Source organism: Habropoda laboriosa, unplaced genomic scaffold, assembly GCF_001263275.1.
Source record: "Habropoda laboriosa isolate 0110345459 unplaced genomic scaffold, ASM126327v1 scaffold697, whole genome shotgun sequence".
Taxonomy (NCBI): Eukaryota; Metazoa; Arthropoda; class Insecta; order Hymenoptera; family Apidae; genus Habropoda; species Habropoda laboriosa.
Window position 1 is genome coordinate 475,144 of NW_017100842.1, and position 18,472 is coordinate 493,615.

Below are 18,472 nucleotides of genomic sequence, written 5' to 3' on the forward strand. Positions count from 1 at the left end.
TTAAATTTAACAAAATAAGAAAAAAAATACTAAATTAGTTGAAATCGATGAATTGTGTATAGAGAACTAGGGATAAATTCGATCTGTAGCTGTGAAAATCAAACGAAAGTGTGCAATCCATCGATATACTAGAGTTCGAAAGTCATTCCTTTATCGGGGGAAAAATAGAAAAGACACGCGCGAGAGAAAATTTTCTCGGTGGAGGAAGAAAAAACAGGACACTTTCGAGCGTTTCGTTTTTTTCTTTATGTGCGTTAATTATTGAATTTCAATGACTGATCGATTCGTTCATTCCACGGGTAACGATGATACAACACGCGTACCAGTTTTGCATTTGTTTTCTCATAAATCAGGATACGAAATTACATTCCGTTTTGTGTGTCCTGCGAATCCCGAGATGATCGAGTCTCGAGAGAGAGGAGACGTGAGATGAAATTGTATACACACGCTCGAGGCGTTAAATCTTAAGAGGGCCGTTTGCAATCCGCGCACCTAGATTTTGTAAGATTCGATCGCGGAAGTAAGTGCGTAAATACGTGACGCGGTGGCGTTTGATTTTGTGGTTCCGTGAAGGTGGAAACGAAGTGTCGGTAAAAAGCAAAAGGAAGAAAAGAAAAGAAAAACGTATGAACGCTGGAGAAAGATGATCGATCACACGTTATGCTAAGATTCTATTCTTTTTTTTTTTTTTTTCGTTCGATTTCTATTATCTAAATCGATTCATCGATGAATTTCCAATTTACAATGATCGTTGAACACTACGAGAAAGAAGAATGCGTATACGTTCACACGCACACGATTATTCTGTGCGTTAGACGAACGTGTGTGTGTGTGTGTGTGGGTAGATATATAATTTAATGTATCTGTAACTTAAATAAAAAGAAATTTATCTAATTGAGGCTGTACACTTTTAATCGTCTCTTGTCTGCTGTTTTGTCTCAAGGTGAATATAAAGTTTGTTACAAAATCGTGCGCAGATCTTTGTTAAATAACTATTCTCTATTTATACTTTGTCATTGTACATTTAACAACGTATTCTAATTGTACATCGATTACCTTATCTATCGTTAACCTAAAGCTTTGCGATTATCTTATCCCGTAGAATGTTTCTTTCTTTTCCCCAAGTAATCTTGGACACTTTTTATTTCATCGCGACGATCTTGGTCAGTTCTGAATTCGCCACGATTGTAGTGGACGATGCCTCGGGGATCTTCTCCAGCTCACGTTTAGCGGCTCGAATGTCGCGGAGAGACAGACTTACGTATTGAGATATGGCTGTTAGATTCTTCTTCTCGTCCAAACCTATGGTTCCTAGCCTTGTCATCGTCGAGACGAACTGATAATCGCTCACGAATATACGACTCGACGAGCTATCCTGAAAGTGAACACAAAAATTCGATTATAGATCCCGATGTTTTCTGGAAGAAAAATTGTGCAAAATTGTTACGGTAGAATGACGTTAAATTGCTCACTAGATGTGAATTGAGATCAGCCTCGATCACATTATCTCCGTAGGATCCAAAATAGAAGCTAGCGTAGGAGCTGCAATTATTCAAATTGGTCGTTTTCTGGATCACTATAGTCTCGCTGGGAACTTTGTTCAACTGTGGCAAAGACTCCAGCTCGTATCGGTTGTTCTTTATCTTGTTCATCATTCTCTTCGACGGATAATGATTGATCGCGATGGAAACGCTGCACAGTCCTATAGTTGTGTTCTCCATAATGTCGAACGTTCCGTCGGGAATCCCGTTCAGATCGGCGCCGATGTTGAATCGTTCGGTGATCAGTTTGATGTTGTTCAAATGTTCCACGGGAATATTCTCGTTCACTACGAGATAGTCGACACCGTATTCGTTGAATCTGATCTCAAACGGTTCCTCGCTGAACAGTTTATCCATTTCTTCTTCCGGTACGTCGATTTTGTTGTCGTTTGTCATGTCCATACTCTGTCCTCTCGTGTTGCCTAGATGACAGTTCAATCCGTCGGATCCTGCCGGGTTGCAGAAGAGATTCATCGCTGTGTAATTGGACCTCTGTACACCGTCGTGATTCATGGGGGACGAGGTGATGTTCATCTCCACGTCGAACGCGTACTCTGGTCCGTGTTTCCACACGTTCTCGTCGACCGCCACGCGGGCGACTGAAAGGAGAGAAATGGGTTTTGGTAGATTTTATTGCTGAAGGAATTTTACCGCGTCCTTCAACGTAGGGTAGCTTTGCATACTTTTTTAATGTCTTTATTGATATTGTAGGGATTATTTAAACCCCTTGAGGACGATAGGCTCCTCGTATAGGGGAGAGTCGTGCAGTACTGGCCAAAGCTAGATCTCGCTTATTCTGTTAGTTGACTGCACTTTTGATGAAAAAACAAATGAATACTATAGCCCTGAGCAATGTATTCCGGCGACGTTCTTTTCTCTTCGGTATTACCAGAGTTCTAAGACGTTGAACGTTTACGCTGGTGTTCCGTACGACAAAAGTTAGTTTTCATAGCTGCAACGGTTGGGCTCGCGTGGAGTGTACGGATCAAGAAAATATCGATGCCTAAATAAAAGTTCTGCCTAAATAATTTTTACTAACATTATTTATTACTTAGACCTTCAAATCTACCAACTAAGTAGCTGGCCGGTACTGTACGACAATTTCTCGTTCGCTGCAAATTACAACTTTTTTATTTCTACCAATTATTTATCTTTATGAGAAAATTTAAGGAAAACCATTTGTCCCCTTTGTACTACAAATTACTTTCTTCAAATTTCATTTTTACCAACATTAGCCCAAGTTATAGTACAAAAATTAAAGTGGCCGGTACTGCACGACTCTCCCCTATGCGTTCACGAAACACTACGAACGCAATTAATAAACTTATATATTTTTATGCAACGAAAGTAGTTGGAGTGACTCGTGCACTGCATTTGAGGAAAATGTAAGTTTGATTGAAGTAGTGGGCTAATTGTGTGTTATACGAGTAATCAGTACTTTTACTTGATGTACTTAGTCCTATGTCCGTAATGGGTTAAGGAAACTACTCTGTTAGTGGGTTAGAGCTGCAGGAGTGATTTCGATATGGATATTTATTGTAACAATTAAGTTACTCTTCCCTTACTAGCTTGTATCTTCTACAGTCTACATCTTTGCAACTTTATACTCTTATATTTTATTGTTCTTTTTCTCTTACTCATTTCAGACACTCTTAAATAGCATTTAGACATGTTCATCTGAATCCTTGGATGGCTCTGCACTCTTCTTTCACGCCGTAATTACAAGAAATCTGGCTCAAACATTCTTCTCTCGCACCTCTATCGCTCTGACTGAAACATTCTTTTTTTGCTGTGACCCAAATACTCTTCTTTCGCACCTCTATCGCTCTGATGCAGACAATATTCTTTCGCTCTGACTCAAACAGTCTTCATTCACACCTCTGTCACACTGACCCAAATACTCTTCCTTTGCACTGACCCAAATACTCTTCCTTCGCAGCTCTATTACTCTGGCCCAAATACTCTTCTTTCGCACCTCTAATATTCTGACCCAAATGCTTTTCTTTCGCACCTCTATCACTCTGACCAAAATATTCTTTTTTTCCTGCGACCCAAATACTCTTCCGTTGCACTTCTATCGTTCTGACCCGAACAATCTTCCTTTGCTCTGACCCAAATACTCTTCCTTCGCACCTCTAATATTCTGACCTAAATACTCTTCTTTCGCACTGACCCAAATACTCTTCCTTTGCACTGACCCAAATACTCTTCCTTCACAGCTCTATTGCTCTGGACCGAACACTCTTCCTTTGCACTGACCCAAATACTCTTCCTTCGCAGCTCTATTGCTCTGGCCCGAATACTCTTCTTTCACACCCTTTATCGCTCTGACCTAAATACTCCCCTTCGCACCTTTGTTTCTTTGATTCAAACACTCTTCTTTCGTACCTCTATCGCTCTAACCCAAAGACTCTTCCTTCATCCTGACCCAAACACTATCCTTTCGCATTTGTAACACTCTGACTCAAACACTCTTCTTTCACACCATCTATCGCTCAGACCCAAATACTCTTGTTTCATACTCTCCATCACTCTGACCTAAATACTCTTCTTTCTCTCCTCTGTTTCTCTGATCCAAACACTCTTCCTTCACATCTCTGTCGCTCTAATCCAAACATACTCTGACTCGTTCTAAACACTCACACGAAACTTCCATTCCCGCGATATCTCTGTTCACTACACTCTGGGAAGCTTCCCTCGCTCGATCACCAACCCCATGGTACACCGATCATCTTGAACAACACTCACTCTTCACGACACACAAGTTTTAACTTAACTCAGAGAGAATTCTAAATTCGCGAACGTCACAGTTAAGCACACTTTGCATTCCAAGGAACTTTATCGCTTTCTACTAAAAATATGTATTATCTCAAAAATGAATTTTAATGGAACAATTTTGCGTGTGTTTTTGAAAATTCAATACAACGGTTGTTGATTATTTTATTACTACATGTGCGTTTCTAATTGATTTTTTCTTCTTTTGCTCGTTCGAACGGAAGTTAGGATATTATGATTTACAATTAGTTATGATATTATCTTTCGCATAAGCAGTTCTTGGCCCGATTCAGACAGATTGACGATAAAGACGGTTAAATGGAAAATTGGCTTACCGACCTAAGAAGAACGGAATTAATGGGGCGAGCATGTCGTAGCACTGCTCTCAACTGGTTTAACACTGTTCTTCGGCTTGAAGGTCCTTTTATATCGACGATGTACTCTGACGACCTCGTCGTTTAATTTAATTAAGCCGTCCCACCACACGCGGGATAATCATTATGCTACTTCGACTCGATTCACTCGCGATTTTCGAGAAACAGAATTCATTTTGTTCCGATCATTTTCCTGGTAAACAATTACCTCCCTTGTACGTACGTGACATAATCAAAGTACGATGATTTCGCGCTCATTTGTCTCTAATTATTAATACAATCTTTAAGTAGAATTTAATTTCTGTTTTTTAATAGCTATTGTAGAATTGTCATTAGCGTATGCTAGAAAATTTATCTGAGATTATTCATACTTATTTTTGCTCTGGTATTCGATAAGGAAACGTGCTCTGCCCTACCGATCGTTGATAATCCTTTCTTATCTAGAGTTACAGTCTCTGATAAGAGCAAGCTTATCAGTGGAAATTTTCCTGCTGGAATTTACGTTATCGACGTTGCAATTTCGAAGAGTGTATATTTGTAATCCACTAGTAAATGAGTGACGATACTTTCAGATATGTGGGAATGGAAGTTTCGTGTGAATGTTTGTAACGAGTTAGATTATGCTAGAGCTTTCAGTGCGATCGAAGGATCTTTGGATTAGAGCGGTAGAGGCGTGGAAGAAGAGTGTATGGGTCAGAGCGATAGAGTTGTGAAAGAAGAGTGTTTGGATCAGGGTGATAGAGGTGCGAAGGAAGAGTATTTGGGTCAGTGAAAAATAATAATATTTGGATCACAGCGGTATAAGTGCAAAAGAAGAATATTTGGGTCAGTACAAGAGAATATTGTTTGGGTCAGAGTGATAGAAGTGTAAAGGAAGAGTATTTGGGTCAGTGCAAAATAAGTGTTTGTGTCAGAGTGATAGAGGTGCGAAGGAAGAGTATTTGAGCCAGAGCGATAGAAATGCAAAGGAAGAATATTTGGGTCAGTGAAAAATAATAGTACATATTTGGGTCGGAGCGATATAAGTGCAAAAGAAAAGTATTTGGGTCAGTACAAGGGAAGATTGTTTGGGTCAGAGTGATAGAAGTGTAAAGGAAGAGTATTTGGGTCAGTGCAAAATAAGTGTTCGTGTCAGAGTGATAGAGGTGCGAAGAAAGAGTATTTGAGTCAAAGCGATAAAAATGCAAAGGAAGAGTATTTGGGTCAGTGAAAAATAATAGTACATATTTGGGTCGGAGCGATATAAGTGCAAAAGGAGAGTATTTGGGTCAGTACAAGGGAAGATTGTTTGGGTCAGAGTGATAGAAGTGTAAAGGAAGAGTATTTGGGTCAGTGCAAAATAAGTGTTCGTGTCAGAGTGATAGAGGTGCAAAGGAAGAGTATTTGGGTCAGTGCAAAGTAAGTGTTTGTGTCAGAGTGATAGAGGTGCGAAGGAAGAGTATTTGGGCCAGAGCGATAGAAATGCAAAGGAAGAATATTTGGGTCAGTGAAAAATAATAGTACATATTTGGGTCGGAGCCATATAAGTGCAAAAGAAGAGTATTTGGGTCATTGCAAAATAAGTGTTTGTGTCAGAGTGATAGAGGTGCGAAGGAAGAGTATTTGGGCCAGAGCGATAGAAGTGTAAAGGAAGAGTATTTGGGTCAGTGCAAAATAAGTGTTTGTGTCAGAGTGATAGAGGTGCGAAGGAAGAGTATTTGGGTCAGAGTGATAGAAGTGTAAAGGAAGAGTATTTGGGTCAGTGCAAAAGAAGAGTGTTTGTCTCAGAACAATAAAGGTGCGAAGGTAGAGTGTTTGGGTCAGAACAAGAGAAGATTGTTTGGGTCAGAGTGATAGAAGTGTAAAGGAAGAGTATTTGGGTCAGTGCAAAATAAGTGTTTTGTGTCAGAGTGATAGAGGTGCGAAGGAAGAGTATTTGGGCCAGAGCGATAGAAGTGTAAAGGAAGAGTATTTGGGTCAGTTCAAAAGAAGAGTGTTTGGGTCAATGTAAAAGAATAGTATTTGGCTCAGAGCGATAGAAGTACCAAGGAAGAGTATTTGGGTCGGTGCATAATAACAGTGTTTGCCTCAAAACGATGTTTGGGTCAATGTAAAAGAATAGTCTTTGGGTCAGAGTGATAGAAGTACCAAGGAAGAGTATTTGGGTCGGTGCATAATAACAGTGTTTGCCTCAAAACGATAAAGGTGCGGAAAAAGAGTATTCAGGATAGAGTACTTCCGATTACAGTATAAACAAAAAATGCGTTGCTACCCAAGGGTTCAAGTGAACATGACTGAGTGCTATCTAAAAATACCCCAAAATGACTAAAAGAAACAGAAGAGAGAAATAGAAACGAGTGAGAGAACAGGCTATACCGAGAGTCTAACGTGAGCGTAACCTTGCAAATACTATACAAATACAATTTACTAATTTTTATAATAAATATCAATATTAAAATCACTCCTACGTCTCTAACTCACTCACGTGTGATTTCCTTGAATAATCGCTACATATATAATCGCCAGTTTTTCTTGCATATACAACTTTATTACTATTCTTCTATTACTTCTACTATCTCGTTCAGAGTAATTTCATCGTTCTACGGTTATATCGGTCTTTACATATTCTCCTCGTATCCTATTCGAAATAAAGGGTTGCGACATGGTCGAAATCCGCCTGTGGCATCGGCTCCGTTGCACGTTCAATATCCACCAGTTCCACATAGGAAATATCCCGAATCGAGATCAATTCCTTCGTCTTCATCTCCATGTGCATCCTCGTTTGGCTGTTAAACGTCGTGTCGCCGATCTGCATTCTACTAACGTACGTTTTCTGAAAATCAATAGAACAATGTATCAAACTTAAAAAGATTCGAGACAACTTCGTATTACTTTTAGTCATCATGGTTGAAGCTTCCAGGTGTGAACCGCGTTCTTACAAAAAGAAAAGTATTTCGACGATTCGCGAGCATTGCAGGCTCGCTGCTTTTGTATCCCAGGTCACTGTTTACCAATCAGAGAGGTCTTGAATTCATCATTTATGTTGAATTAAAATTAAATTGAAAAAAACAATGAAACTGAAAGGAAAGAGCTTCAAATTTAGTTCGGCTGGTTCCTGAATTTCTATTGATAAGCAGTGAACCGGAATATAAAAGCAACGAACCAAAACACGAGTAGTTAAATAAATAATATACCATCTTCCTAATAACTATCACCGATGAAATGACCTGCGATGCTTGCAAAATGTCGAAATACTTTTTCCACAAGGGCACCGTTTACATCTGAAAATCTCAGGCGCTAATAACTCCAGATTTCTCCAATTCATTTCACCCCTTCGTTCCCTCTCCCTTACAATTTTATAATTCATCTTCTGCATGCTGTAACTTGGATTCCCCGGTTTAGCGCATTTCTTGTGCTCGGTGATCTTCTCGATCACGACGACCGAATCAGGCCGTCTTCCCGGCAACGGCAATATCTGCAAATCGTAGTTTCGCGTCTGGTTGGAAACTTGGTCGTGGTTGAGAACGGTGAACAGCGTGGCACATCCCGCGATCACATAATTCTGCTTGGCGATGAACACCGGCAATGAATCCGCGTTCTCCCTTAAATCTGCACCGATGCTCAGATCTTTCACGATGTTTCGAAGGAAGAACAGATTTTTGTCGTCGATCTCCTCCGGCAGTCGAAGTTTCTCGATTCCACGCGGGCTGAATTCGATTTTGAAAGGATAGTCGATCACTATGTCTGTGGGTTGTTGGTCGACGAACGCGAGCATTCTGACGTGATCGAAGCGGCAGAGCAAAGTGTTGACGTCCTCTGGACGACACCTCATCGTTGTGGTCAGGTTCATCCAGTATAGTGGCTTTACCATCGTGTTCGTGAATACCGATTCTGTCAAGCTCGTGTTGAAGACGAACTCCGGACCGTAGACCCATTGGTCCGGTTGGTCCACGAGGATGTTTGTCGCTGAATGGGAAGAAAAATTGCTCGGTCAGATCGAATGGAAGATGAGAACATGTACGATGGGAATGGTTTTTGGGGACTGAGTGATTTTGGGAACGAGATTTGTGGTTGAAAGGTAATTCAGAAGGAAGGGTGAGTGGAATTTTGGAATGATTGGAACATTTTCACTGTGGAATATACGAAATTTGAGGATGAGAAAAATTGTTTTTATAAAATTTTTCGTTAAAAATTACAGTAACTGATGTTATAATAAATATAATGAGATTTGTGGCTGAATGGTAATTTAGAAAGGAGGATAATAATTATTTCATAGAATTTTTTATTATAGAATATATGAGATTTGAGGATGAGAAAAATTGTTTTTATAAAATTTTTCGTTAAAAATTACAGTAACTGATGTTATAATAAATATAACGAGAGTTGTGACTGAATGGTAATTTAGAAAGGAGGATAATAATTATTTCATAGAATTTTTTATTATAGAATATATGAGATTTGAGGATGAGAAAAATTGTTTTTATAAAATTTTTCGTTAAAAATTACAGTAACTGATGTTATAATAAATATAATAACGAGAGTTGTGACTAAATGGTGATTTAGAAGTGAGGATGAGGAGTAGCGATGATTAGAATTGTTTTGTGGAATTTTGTACTATAGAGTATAAGAAATTTGAGAATAGAAAATACAATTTTTATAAAATTCTTCTGAAAAGACGATAGCAAATGATATTATAACAAATATAACCATATTTGCGACTGAATAAATACTTCTAAATCTTACAATTATTTCATACAATTTTTTACTACAGAATATATGAAATTCGAGAATAGGAAAACATAATTTTTACAAAATTCCCCTCGGAAGAACGATAACAAATGATAACAAATAAACTACAAATATTTATGCAATTCTACCATACAAAAATATGCAAAACACATGAAAATAACTTTACTTGCGTTACTAACTTACTATCACACATTTATCTCTAAATTACCATTTTTATTTACCTATCTCAAGAGATTCCAACGTTTCATCTATTTTCGCACACTTTCACACATCATAATTGCACAAAAAGTTACCGTAAATTCTACAAAAATTTTTCACGATATCTTCACGATACAAAAAAAAAAAACATTCTTCTACGTATCGATATCACACTTGACGAAAAAGACGTTTACCTACAACGGCACATTGAACGCGGCAAGAACGGTATCGAATGGACGGTACTCTTTAATGCTTATTAAGATTAATTGGCTTACCGACCTACAAAGAATGGGATTAATGTGAAGTTCATGTTGTTGCAGCGTGTTTAACTACCCGAATTACCCTCCTTGCAGTTGAAAGCTCCTTTATAGCAGCAGCCACGGTTGGAAAGATTACCAGGCACGTTCTGACAAGGCAGCTTCGCCTCTTCGACCGCGCTTGCCATCGTTAATTCGATGTAATCCTTGTCTACGACGTAGTTGAAAGTATCTATATACACAAAGGCACGTGTAAGTGCGTGTGGATCGCATGTAACTTTTGTACTTCGATGATTAGGCCGAGCTGGGTGCTCGCGTTGTCTCGTGAAATCGACGCTTCCTCTTCTCGCAACGCGGTCCAGATCGTGTAACGTTCGAGCGATTTCTTTCAAATTTCTTTGTTAACGTCCGTATTAACGATATTTGTAAAATTACGGTTGCAGAAGAGGAAGGATAGATGGTACATTGTTTGTTTGTTTTTGGAAATTTGGGAATTGCGCGATTTGTTCGATTACGATCGGAAGTGTGGAATGATTCGATTAACAATGTGAGCCAGTGCGAACCAGTAGAATTAGCTTCCACTTTGACATTTCAACGACCGTAATCTGTACTATGAGTGGCTCATGTTGCCCAAGTGTTATTCTATTAAACTCGTTACGTAGCTAATGCAAGAGGTCACTCTTGTCTCGTTTGGATTGTTATTTTCCGAGAAGTTATAGGAATAGATTGTCGAGAAATCGGAATTTTCACGGGTGGAATTGTGGTATAGTCGGTGGAAGCGATGCAGTGAGGTTGTAGAATCAGTCAGGCATCGAAGTACATGTAAACCGTGCGATAAAACAGCAATTCGAAGGAGATAACGTAGTCAAGTCTTGTTTAGGGCTATTGATATCAACTTGGAATTGGTTCTTCCATTGCGGTATATTTAAAAAAATTGTCTGTGTTTCAATCATTCACAGCTACAGGTTAATTTTGACTAATAAGGGAATTACTATATTCAGGAGACTCGATGTTGTGTCTCGGTAACTTTCAGCTGGCCTTCTGGCGGGCAAAGGCGCCCGCGGATGCCCGCGGGCAGAGCTGAGGGCAAGTGATGTACCATGCACTAAAAAGTTTGCTTGTGTTTCAATCATTCACAGCTACAGGTTAATTTTGACTAATAAGGGAATTACTATATTCAGGAGACTCGATGTTGTGCCTCGGTAACTTTCAGCTGGCCTTTTGGCGGGCAAGGGCGCCCGCGGATGCCCGCGGGCAGAGCTGAGGGCTAGTGATGTACCATGCATTAAAAAATTTGTCTGTGTTTCAATCATTCACAGCTACAGGTTAATTTTGACTAATAAGGGAATTAATATGGAGCAGGAGATTCGATATTGTATGTTGGTATCGTTCAGCTGGCCTTCTGGCGGGCAAGGGCGCCCGCGGATGCCCGCGGGCAGAGCTGAGGGCAAAGTCGCGGGCTAGGAATGTCACCTACATTAAGCGGTGTGGAGGAAAGACATTTGCGTTACATATCTTCGAAATGTAATTCTCCTTCTTAAGACAACCGATGGTTACTACATACATACACTATCGTGTATACGTATTTGGACACTCGTTGCGATCTAATTAAAAAGTTCATAGGTCTTTATTATATTGCAATATTTCTACCTATAATCGGCAACAATGTATGTCGTTGAGGTGTAGAAGATCTAGAATGTAGTATATGGTAATAAATTTACCAACAAATTAATGAAAATTATGAAATATTGCGTTCGTTTATGTGTCCACATGAAATATTTAAATATTCTTTTATTTTTATTATTAGTCCACTTTATTTGCACCAAAACATTACATTACCACCTCCATGTTTCACCGTTGGCACAACATATTGAGGTAATAATTTTTCATGAAATTTTCGACAAACACTTGAAGTCGATGAACTCATGTGTTTTCGCAACATCAACTTTCCACCGATTTCAGTTATTGCTTTTTCATTTATACTAATTCATGTCAAATATTATTTTCATTGGTATTTATAAACGTTATGTGGGTTGCCTGGGATAAGGTCGCAACCCTAAAACTATATTATAGAGTTTTATTTCAAGTATATTTCCTGTATAGTGTCCAAATACTTATGCACGGCAGTGTACATACTGTGCGTTGCTGAGAAGATGACGAGTGGAAGGAGAATGCAGGTGTGATTGGTTGCAGCGGACATACTCGTAAAGTCGAATCACACGCATTTTTATTATTGTCCGAAACGGTCGCATTTACTGATCCATCGCGTGACGGTGAACTCACGCAGTGACTCTTGCACCTGTGCCATTCCGCTCCTCGTCTTCTCAGTACATATCGCACAGTAGAGCTGAGAATTTAACGTTTATAACGCCGTGTGACTTAGAAGTGACTATTTTATGTCAAATGACCGTAGTAAATTTACTATAGTTATTCTAACTTCAAATGCAAGAGAATGCAGTTTTGTTTATCGGGGGAGAAATGGGGAGTGGGTAGGGTGACCCTTCGGTAGCTTTCTAAGTCAAGCTGCATTCCTCGCGACTGATGTTAAGGATGGGTGACCGCCAACGTTGGAAAAAAGAATTTTATATATATAATTTATATGGATAGGATGAGGTTGGGGGGAAGTCTAATATATAGTATATAAATAATAATATATATAGTTATATATAAGTAATAATAAATATTATAATAATAACATAATATATTACTGTACTATAACGTAACTCCTCAAACTTTGATTTTTCATAGAAATCGATCAATTCACGTGATAATTAAACAAGTTAAAAACGAATCTATTCGATCAGAATCGAATTATAAATTGAATTTCTAGGAAATGTTGTAAAACGTTTCCATTAACCCTCGACTGATAATTAATCGTTCTTCGAACGTAGAATCCTCAGCGTAAACGCTGTTCCCCTATCGATGACGGATTTCACCCTCGTTCGATATTACGAAGTGGCTCCCTTGTAGCGTACACAAGTTATAGGGCTACTTCAAAGTGCAAGTGCATATGCATTTGGCAGTCGAACGCAATGGATCTCAAGGCGCGCACCAAGCCACGTTTAATGTGTGACGTTGTCGCGCCTTTGTCAACCTGTTGACGCTGACATTCGTTCGATTGGCTAGTGTGGCGACTCGCTTTCACTGTCTTGGATTTCAACGAGAAGAACAGTCGATTGTACTCGTTAACACCTTTAATCTGGGACAAAGCACTGTGTTACGCAAACACAAAATCGATTTCTACTTGAGGGTGAATTTGTAAATTTGATCGATTTGTGATTTTTTAGTAAACGTATATGTCCCACTTGACTATGTATTAGGTCATTCCACGAGTTACTGTCGAATTTTATAATTTAGATCAATAGTTTCAAGGATCCTTTAAATTTAATAAAAAATAAAAAAAAAGGAAGCGTCTTCTCTCATTTCACAAATTTTTCTATTATTTTTTGAGAGGGAATGCCATTACGGAGACGCTATAGAATTTCCTTCGATTTTACTTGAGCAAAAATTGACGTCAATTTAGCGTCCATAATAAACACGACGATATCGGTAACCAAAGAAAAATTTCAAAAAAATATAATTTGGTCACGAAAGGGTTGCTAAACGAGAAGTGTTTCAGTTCCTTTCCATTTAAATATGGCAAACGAAGAAGTACCGGAACTCAACAAATATAATTACCATTTATAACTTAGACACTGGACGTACCTAAAAGATCAATAATTTCTAAACCAAGTAAATCTCTACGAGGTCTCAGAAAATTATTAATTCCTGGACAGATTTCACATTAAACTTCTACAACGTGGCACAAAATTATCAATTCAAAATTTAATTAAGCAGCCACGGCTGTGCAAGACAATCTCGATGAAATTTCGTAGTTCTTATCTCTGGAGCATGTTTTAATTCGAGAAGTATGATGGCCACGATAGATTATCACACTTGCTGCCTGCTCATTTTCCATTTACCGTCCCACATAGATGATATTCAAAATACGCGTGCACGTGTTCGAACTTCGATGATCATTTACTAACGAGGCTACGGAACAGTAGAAATATTCCTGACTTTTTTCGCTCTTTCGAGGTAAGCAGGTTTGGTAATGAATAAAAAATAAAAATAAGAGCAGGTAAAGATTGCAGATAAACGTGATAGAAACTCAGACTGAAATTTTCTTGCACTGATCACATTTATTAAATACAATTTCGATTATTATAATACATTTACACATTCATTGTAACATTTACGACAATCGTTGATTAATACACTCGTTTTTACGTGTAGCACGGTTCGATATTAATTTACGAACATTTAACAACGGGATAATTTTCACAGAAATTTCTACAACAATCTTAATGCAATACAAGCGATCGTATACTCTTTTATTTCGTAATTCTAACATCTCGATAATAATATATTTGAAAAATACTTCTCAGATATCATCTCGCAATTTAATCTACATTTCTTTTTCGTTTTTTTATCACACACTCTCCCTCTCTCTCTCTCCGAGTGCTTTGTTCTCTCTTCTATTTTCGTAGTTGTCTTTCGCGAATAGAGGCTAGCAGGTTGTTCGGTATCAGAAAAATATAGTTTCTCTTTTGAGGTATACACGATACGAAGCGTCATAGAATCCTATCTTAAATTGGCACACTCGATTCCATCACAGAGAAAATTCACTTTTCTTCGAAAAGACAGGAGCTTTTTTGTCAGGGTACTTTCGTAAAGATATGTACGGCACAGTTATACATAGACCACGTTGTACTTAGGAATAAGGTCACGTAATGTTAGTGTAATAATTATTATGTGTATACTATAGTTCGCATGTGTTAGGAGACTTGCTGAATGTGAAGTTGAATGAAATCTGCTGGAATCTATCAGCATCTATCAAAATCTACCGAAACCCATTGAAATCTAGCAAATTCTGCTGAAATCTACCAAAATCTACCGAACTCTGTTGAAATTTTCCAAAATTTACAAAAATTTACTGAACTCTAGTGAAATCTGCTGAATTCAACAGACGTCTACTGAAATCTACTAAAATTGAAAAAGCAAGCCTCGTTGTTGTTGAAAATTTAAAACCAATTCGACACGCAAAAGTGATTAGAAAATTATCAAGATCCCAAGAAAGAATTTTAGAATCTCGAAGTATAATTTAAATCATGTAATACCCTCTCCACAAATATAACGGGTGTCCTAATACTCACGAACGACAGCGCAAAAATGTCTCCGTACACTTGATTAAAATTTACTTTCCGTTGCATAATTTCAACAGAGTAAATAAACAACATTTGCGCTATCTCATTTAAAAAACATAAAATTCACTATCTACCATTTAAGTATCATTCATTTACTACCTTTCACGTTGCAATCCTATACAACGCTAAATAAATTCCAATCAAGCGTGCAGACACATTTCAAGTTCCAAGTGTATCTTACTTTACCACATCACATTTATAGTATTTCTTTTAAGACAACAATTTAACGAATTAAATTCCTATATAGTATCCTAAACGACATTTAGAGCAGGCACAATTTTTAGGTACACGTATTTGTGAGAAAACCCGTCTCGAAGACAGTGAAGCCAGGCCCAGCGCGGTTTTTCCCTGGGCCTGTTCGCGTAGGGGTGGACAAGGACACTCTTCCCGAGGCCGTTGAACGCGCACTGTTTGCGAAGGACGTTCAAACAATGCGGGACACTCTATTCCAAGTTAGAGTACTTTCTGACATATTATTCTCGGAAAGAGGAAATAAAACAATTCCTTCTGTCGTCCTTGAGAAAATCGAAGAAAAAAGAAAAGCAAAAGCACAGAACCGCGGAAATGTAAGGGAATTCACGCGTCGTCGAGACGGGTATTCGGGCGGCCGGCTCGGATGTTTGTAGTAATAGGAACAGGCGACATCGGGCCCGAGGACTACGACGTCACGAGCATCGTCAACCAACCCTCGGGGCCCTTGGCAAAGGCGGGAAAAAGGGACTTCCCCAGTAGGAAAGCCAGTTTTGGTTAGAAAGTCGAGACGGTGACAACCTGAGCAAGTTAACCCACACCGTAGCCAATAAATCCATTTCTATCGAATACGCGTCAGTTTATCGATTCTCTTTGCAAAAAATAGGAAGTATCTAAATAAAGTAACAAAAGAAGTAAAAAGCAGCATAAGAAACCATAACAAGGAATTCGCAAAATTTTTGGAAACACTCTCTGCACACGATAGCACTAACTATTCTCTTTGGAAGGCCAGAAGTAATGCTAGCACAATTTAAATAAACGCAACACACGATAGGCTATTAACCGAAATGTATTATTTTATAAATGTAAGCGGCTGCCGAGGTACTCGGGTGTCCGTCTCGCTCGACGGCTATACTCCTCTCCGCGTCCTATCCTGCGTTGCTCCGAAGAACCGAAAAGGGCTTAGTTCATGGTACCCTCAGGTACGCGCGCTTTCTCTTCCTGGGTGACAAAGTCCAGGCCACCACTTCGCCGCCGAAATCTCGCATTTCTTACAGTAAAATAAAGAAAACGGTAAAAATATGCAAGGGTTGGAGATTTAGGCGGCGAAGTGGTGTCCTGGACTTCGTCACCCAGGGTCACCGGAAGAAAAAGCGCGCGGAAGCTTGAGGGTGCCGTAAATTAAGCCCTTTAACGCAGGATAGGACGCGGAGAGGGCACTTTGGTTATAGCCGTCGAGCGAGACGGACACCCGAGCCATCTTAGCAACCGCGGATATTGCAAAATATAATACATTTGGTTAACACGTTAAGCGCCGCGTCAGTCCGTGGTGACTGACAGTGAACTTTCCGTTTAGGCGGAGTCGGTCCGTGGGACCGGCGGTGTCATGTTTAAAAAATAAATGTTATGCACTTCTCCTTCTTTTTTTTTGCAATTTATGAACACTTCTTCTATCAACTCGGATTGGTATTTCTTCGTCTGAATGCCGTGTGAGCGCGTTTGTTATCTTCTGTTTATACTCTATAACCGAACAGCTCGCGAAGCGATCGCCGCTGTGTGCCGCCTGGACGGAAAGCAGAGCGAAATCGGCTCCGCGCTCAACGTGTTAACAGCCTACACTGTGTCTTGTTTTTTTAAAAAGTATACCGACGCTATTCTCTTTGGAAGGCCACAAGTAAAATAAAAGAAACAGTAAAAGTAGCTCTAGCAATTAGGAAAATTGACGGAACATGGGCAAGAAGCGAACAGGCTGAGGAATTTGCCAGCTACCTCCACAATACATTCGCACCACATAACGCTAACAATAGTAACTCAGATAACCACGTAGATACAACCACAAGAAACTCAGACAGCAACAGCAACCCACTGAACGAACACCACTCTGTACCCACCGTAACCGCCAGGGAGGACCATGACAAGGTAAAAAATATGAAAAGTAGCAAGTCACCAGGTATCGACCTTATCAATTGTAAAACAGGAGTTACAGGGCTTAAAATAACCGATGTTAGAATAACGTCGTAAGGACATAAAAATCCCAACGGTTATGGAAGAAACAATCAGATACGCAAAAGAACATAAAGAGAAAATGGACCAACTGGCTGTGGAGGTACGTACAACATGTATTGGAAGAAGATTAAAAAGGAGACATCCTGCCGACCTATGCATATAAAACCACAAAAGTTAAACAATCACCCTGAGGTGGCTTTTCATTGGAAACTGTCGCCCACGTGCTACGTAATCCATAACACATACAAGAATTGACCTAATGTCAAATGGACAAATTGTAAAGCAACTATATAAAGAAAAACGTATTATTCTTAAATCATGGACGTATGGATCGTTGATTTCTAACACCGTCGACAAACAAGTTTCACCCGAAAATCCTCCTTCATCCATCATTTTTCCCAGAACAAGATATAATAAAATACCAGACTTTCCCCTCAAATTTCCCTCGTTACTCCTACAATATCCACCTCCCCTTTAAAATACACTATTCTTCAAAATAAACAATCGATTCAAGACTTCTAAAAGTTGCTTCGCAACGATCACTCTGATATTATCATCCTTAAACACGTACTTAACCATCTCCACAATCTTCCACAAATTCAACGAAACGCAACACTGTACGGTCACGCAGTCGATCTGCATGTCAATCAGAATATCCCTCAACAACGTCAACAATCTGTAAAAATTCTCGTGCGTAGGCTTCACGTTATCCTTATACACCATGTGAAACACGTATCTCGAGGTTTCGAAATCGTAACATTGCATTATAAACGGCAGCTGTCCTTCGATCTGCATGAAAGGATTCTTCAAGAAATCGACGACATACTCACCCTCGAACGGGCATTTCTCGTTCAACTTCCAATTTTTCCTGGAGCAATAGCGGAACACGTGAACAGAGTGATTCTTCAACATCCAATCCTGCTTCTCCTTGGACACGACTATAATCGAAGATACATCTTTCTCCTGCCATTTTCGCTCCTTCTTACCCTTCTTTCGCATCTCCAAGAACATCGAGTACGAGGAATATTCACTCGGGTCCAAGAAGTACCATCTCACAGCTTTTCTAACAGATTGCTCGATTATGTGCACGCAATTCATGTGATCCTCGGTCAACTGATCGATGGCCATTTGTGGCAAGTATTGAGGTATCACGTTCA

General features: G+C 39.2%; 2 protein-coding genes across 3 annotated transcripts; both read right to left on the reverse strand.

Moving 5' to 3' along the window:
- Positions 1–890: 890 nt before the first annotated feature.
- Positions 891–4,794, reverse strand: LOC108577328. The gene is made up of 3 exons (XM_017940469.1): positions 4,656–4,794; positions 1,473–2,140; positions 891–1,375 (listed from the first exon to the last, which is right to left on the reverse strand). Exons 1-3 carry the CDS (start codon positions 4,684–4,686, stop codon positions 1,142–1,144), a joined length of 933 nt encoding a protein of 310 aa, XP_017795958.1. The 5' UTR covers positions 4,687–4,794; the 3' UTR covers positions 891–1,141.
- A 2,417-nt stretch (positions 4,795–7,211) lies between these two features.
- Positions 7,212–10,031, reverse strand: LOC108577335. Of its 2 annotated transcripts, none has more exons than XM_017940477.1 (3): positions 9,896–10,031; positions 8,022–8,635; positions 7,212–7,502 (listed from the first exon to the last, which is right to left on the reverse strand). In XM_017940477.1, the coding sequence occupies exons 1-3, from the start codon at positions 9,924–9,926 to the stop codon at positions 7,308–7,310; spliced, it is 840 nt and encodes a 279-aa protein (XP_017795966.1). In that variant the 5' UTR covers positions 9,927–10,031; the 3' UTR covers positions 7,212–7,307. The 2 variants fall into 2 exon arrangements, with proteins under 2 accessions (XP_017795966.1, XP_017795967.1); XM_017940478.1 differs by lacking the exon at positions 9,896–10,031 and adding an exon at positions 9,640–9,701.
- Positions 10,032–18,472: the final 8,441 nt, after the last annotated feature.

Coding starts and splice junctions, on each gene's coding strand:
- LOC108577328 (XM_017940469.1), bottom strand. CDS start 4,686: ATGCTCGCCCCATTAATTCCGTTCTTCTTAG. Junction 2,141..4,655: donor ATTAATTCCGTTCTTCTTAG/GTCGGTAAGCCA, acceptor CTCTCCTTTCAG/TCGCCCGCGTGGCGGTCGAC. Junction 1,376..1,472: donor CTGATCTCAATTCACATCTA/GTGAGCAATTTA, acceptor GTTCACTTTCAG/GATAGCTCGTCGAGTCGTAT.
- LOC108577335 (XM_017940477.1), bottom strand. CDS start 9,926: ATGAACTTCACATTAATCCCATTCTTTGTAG. Junction 8,636..9,895: donor ATTAATCCCATTCTTTGTAG/GTCGGTAAGCCA, acceptor CTTCCCATTCAG/CGACAAACATCCTCGTGGAC. Junction 7,503..8,021: donor AGAAGATGAATTATAAAATT/GTAAGGGAGAGG, acceptor ATTGATTTTCAG/AAAACGTACGTTAGTAGAAT.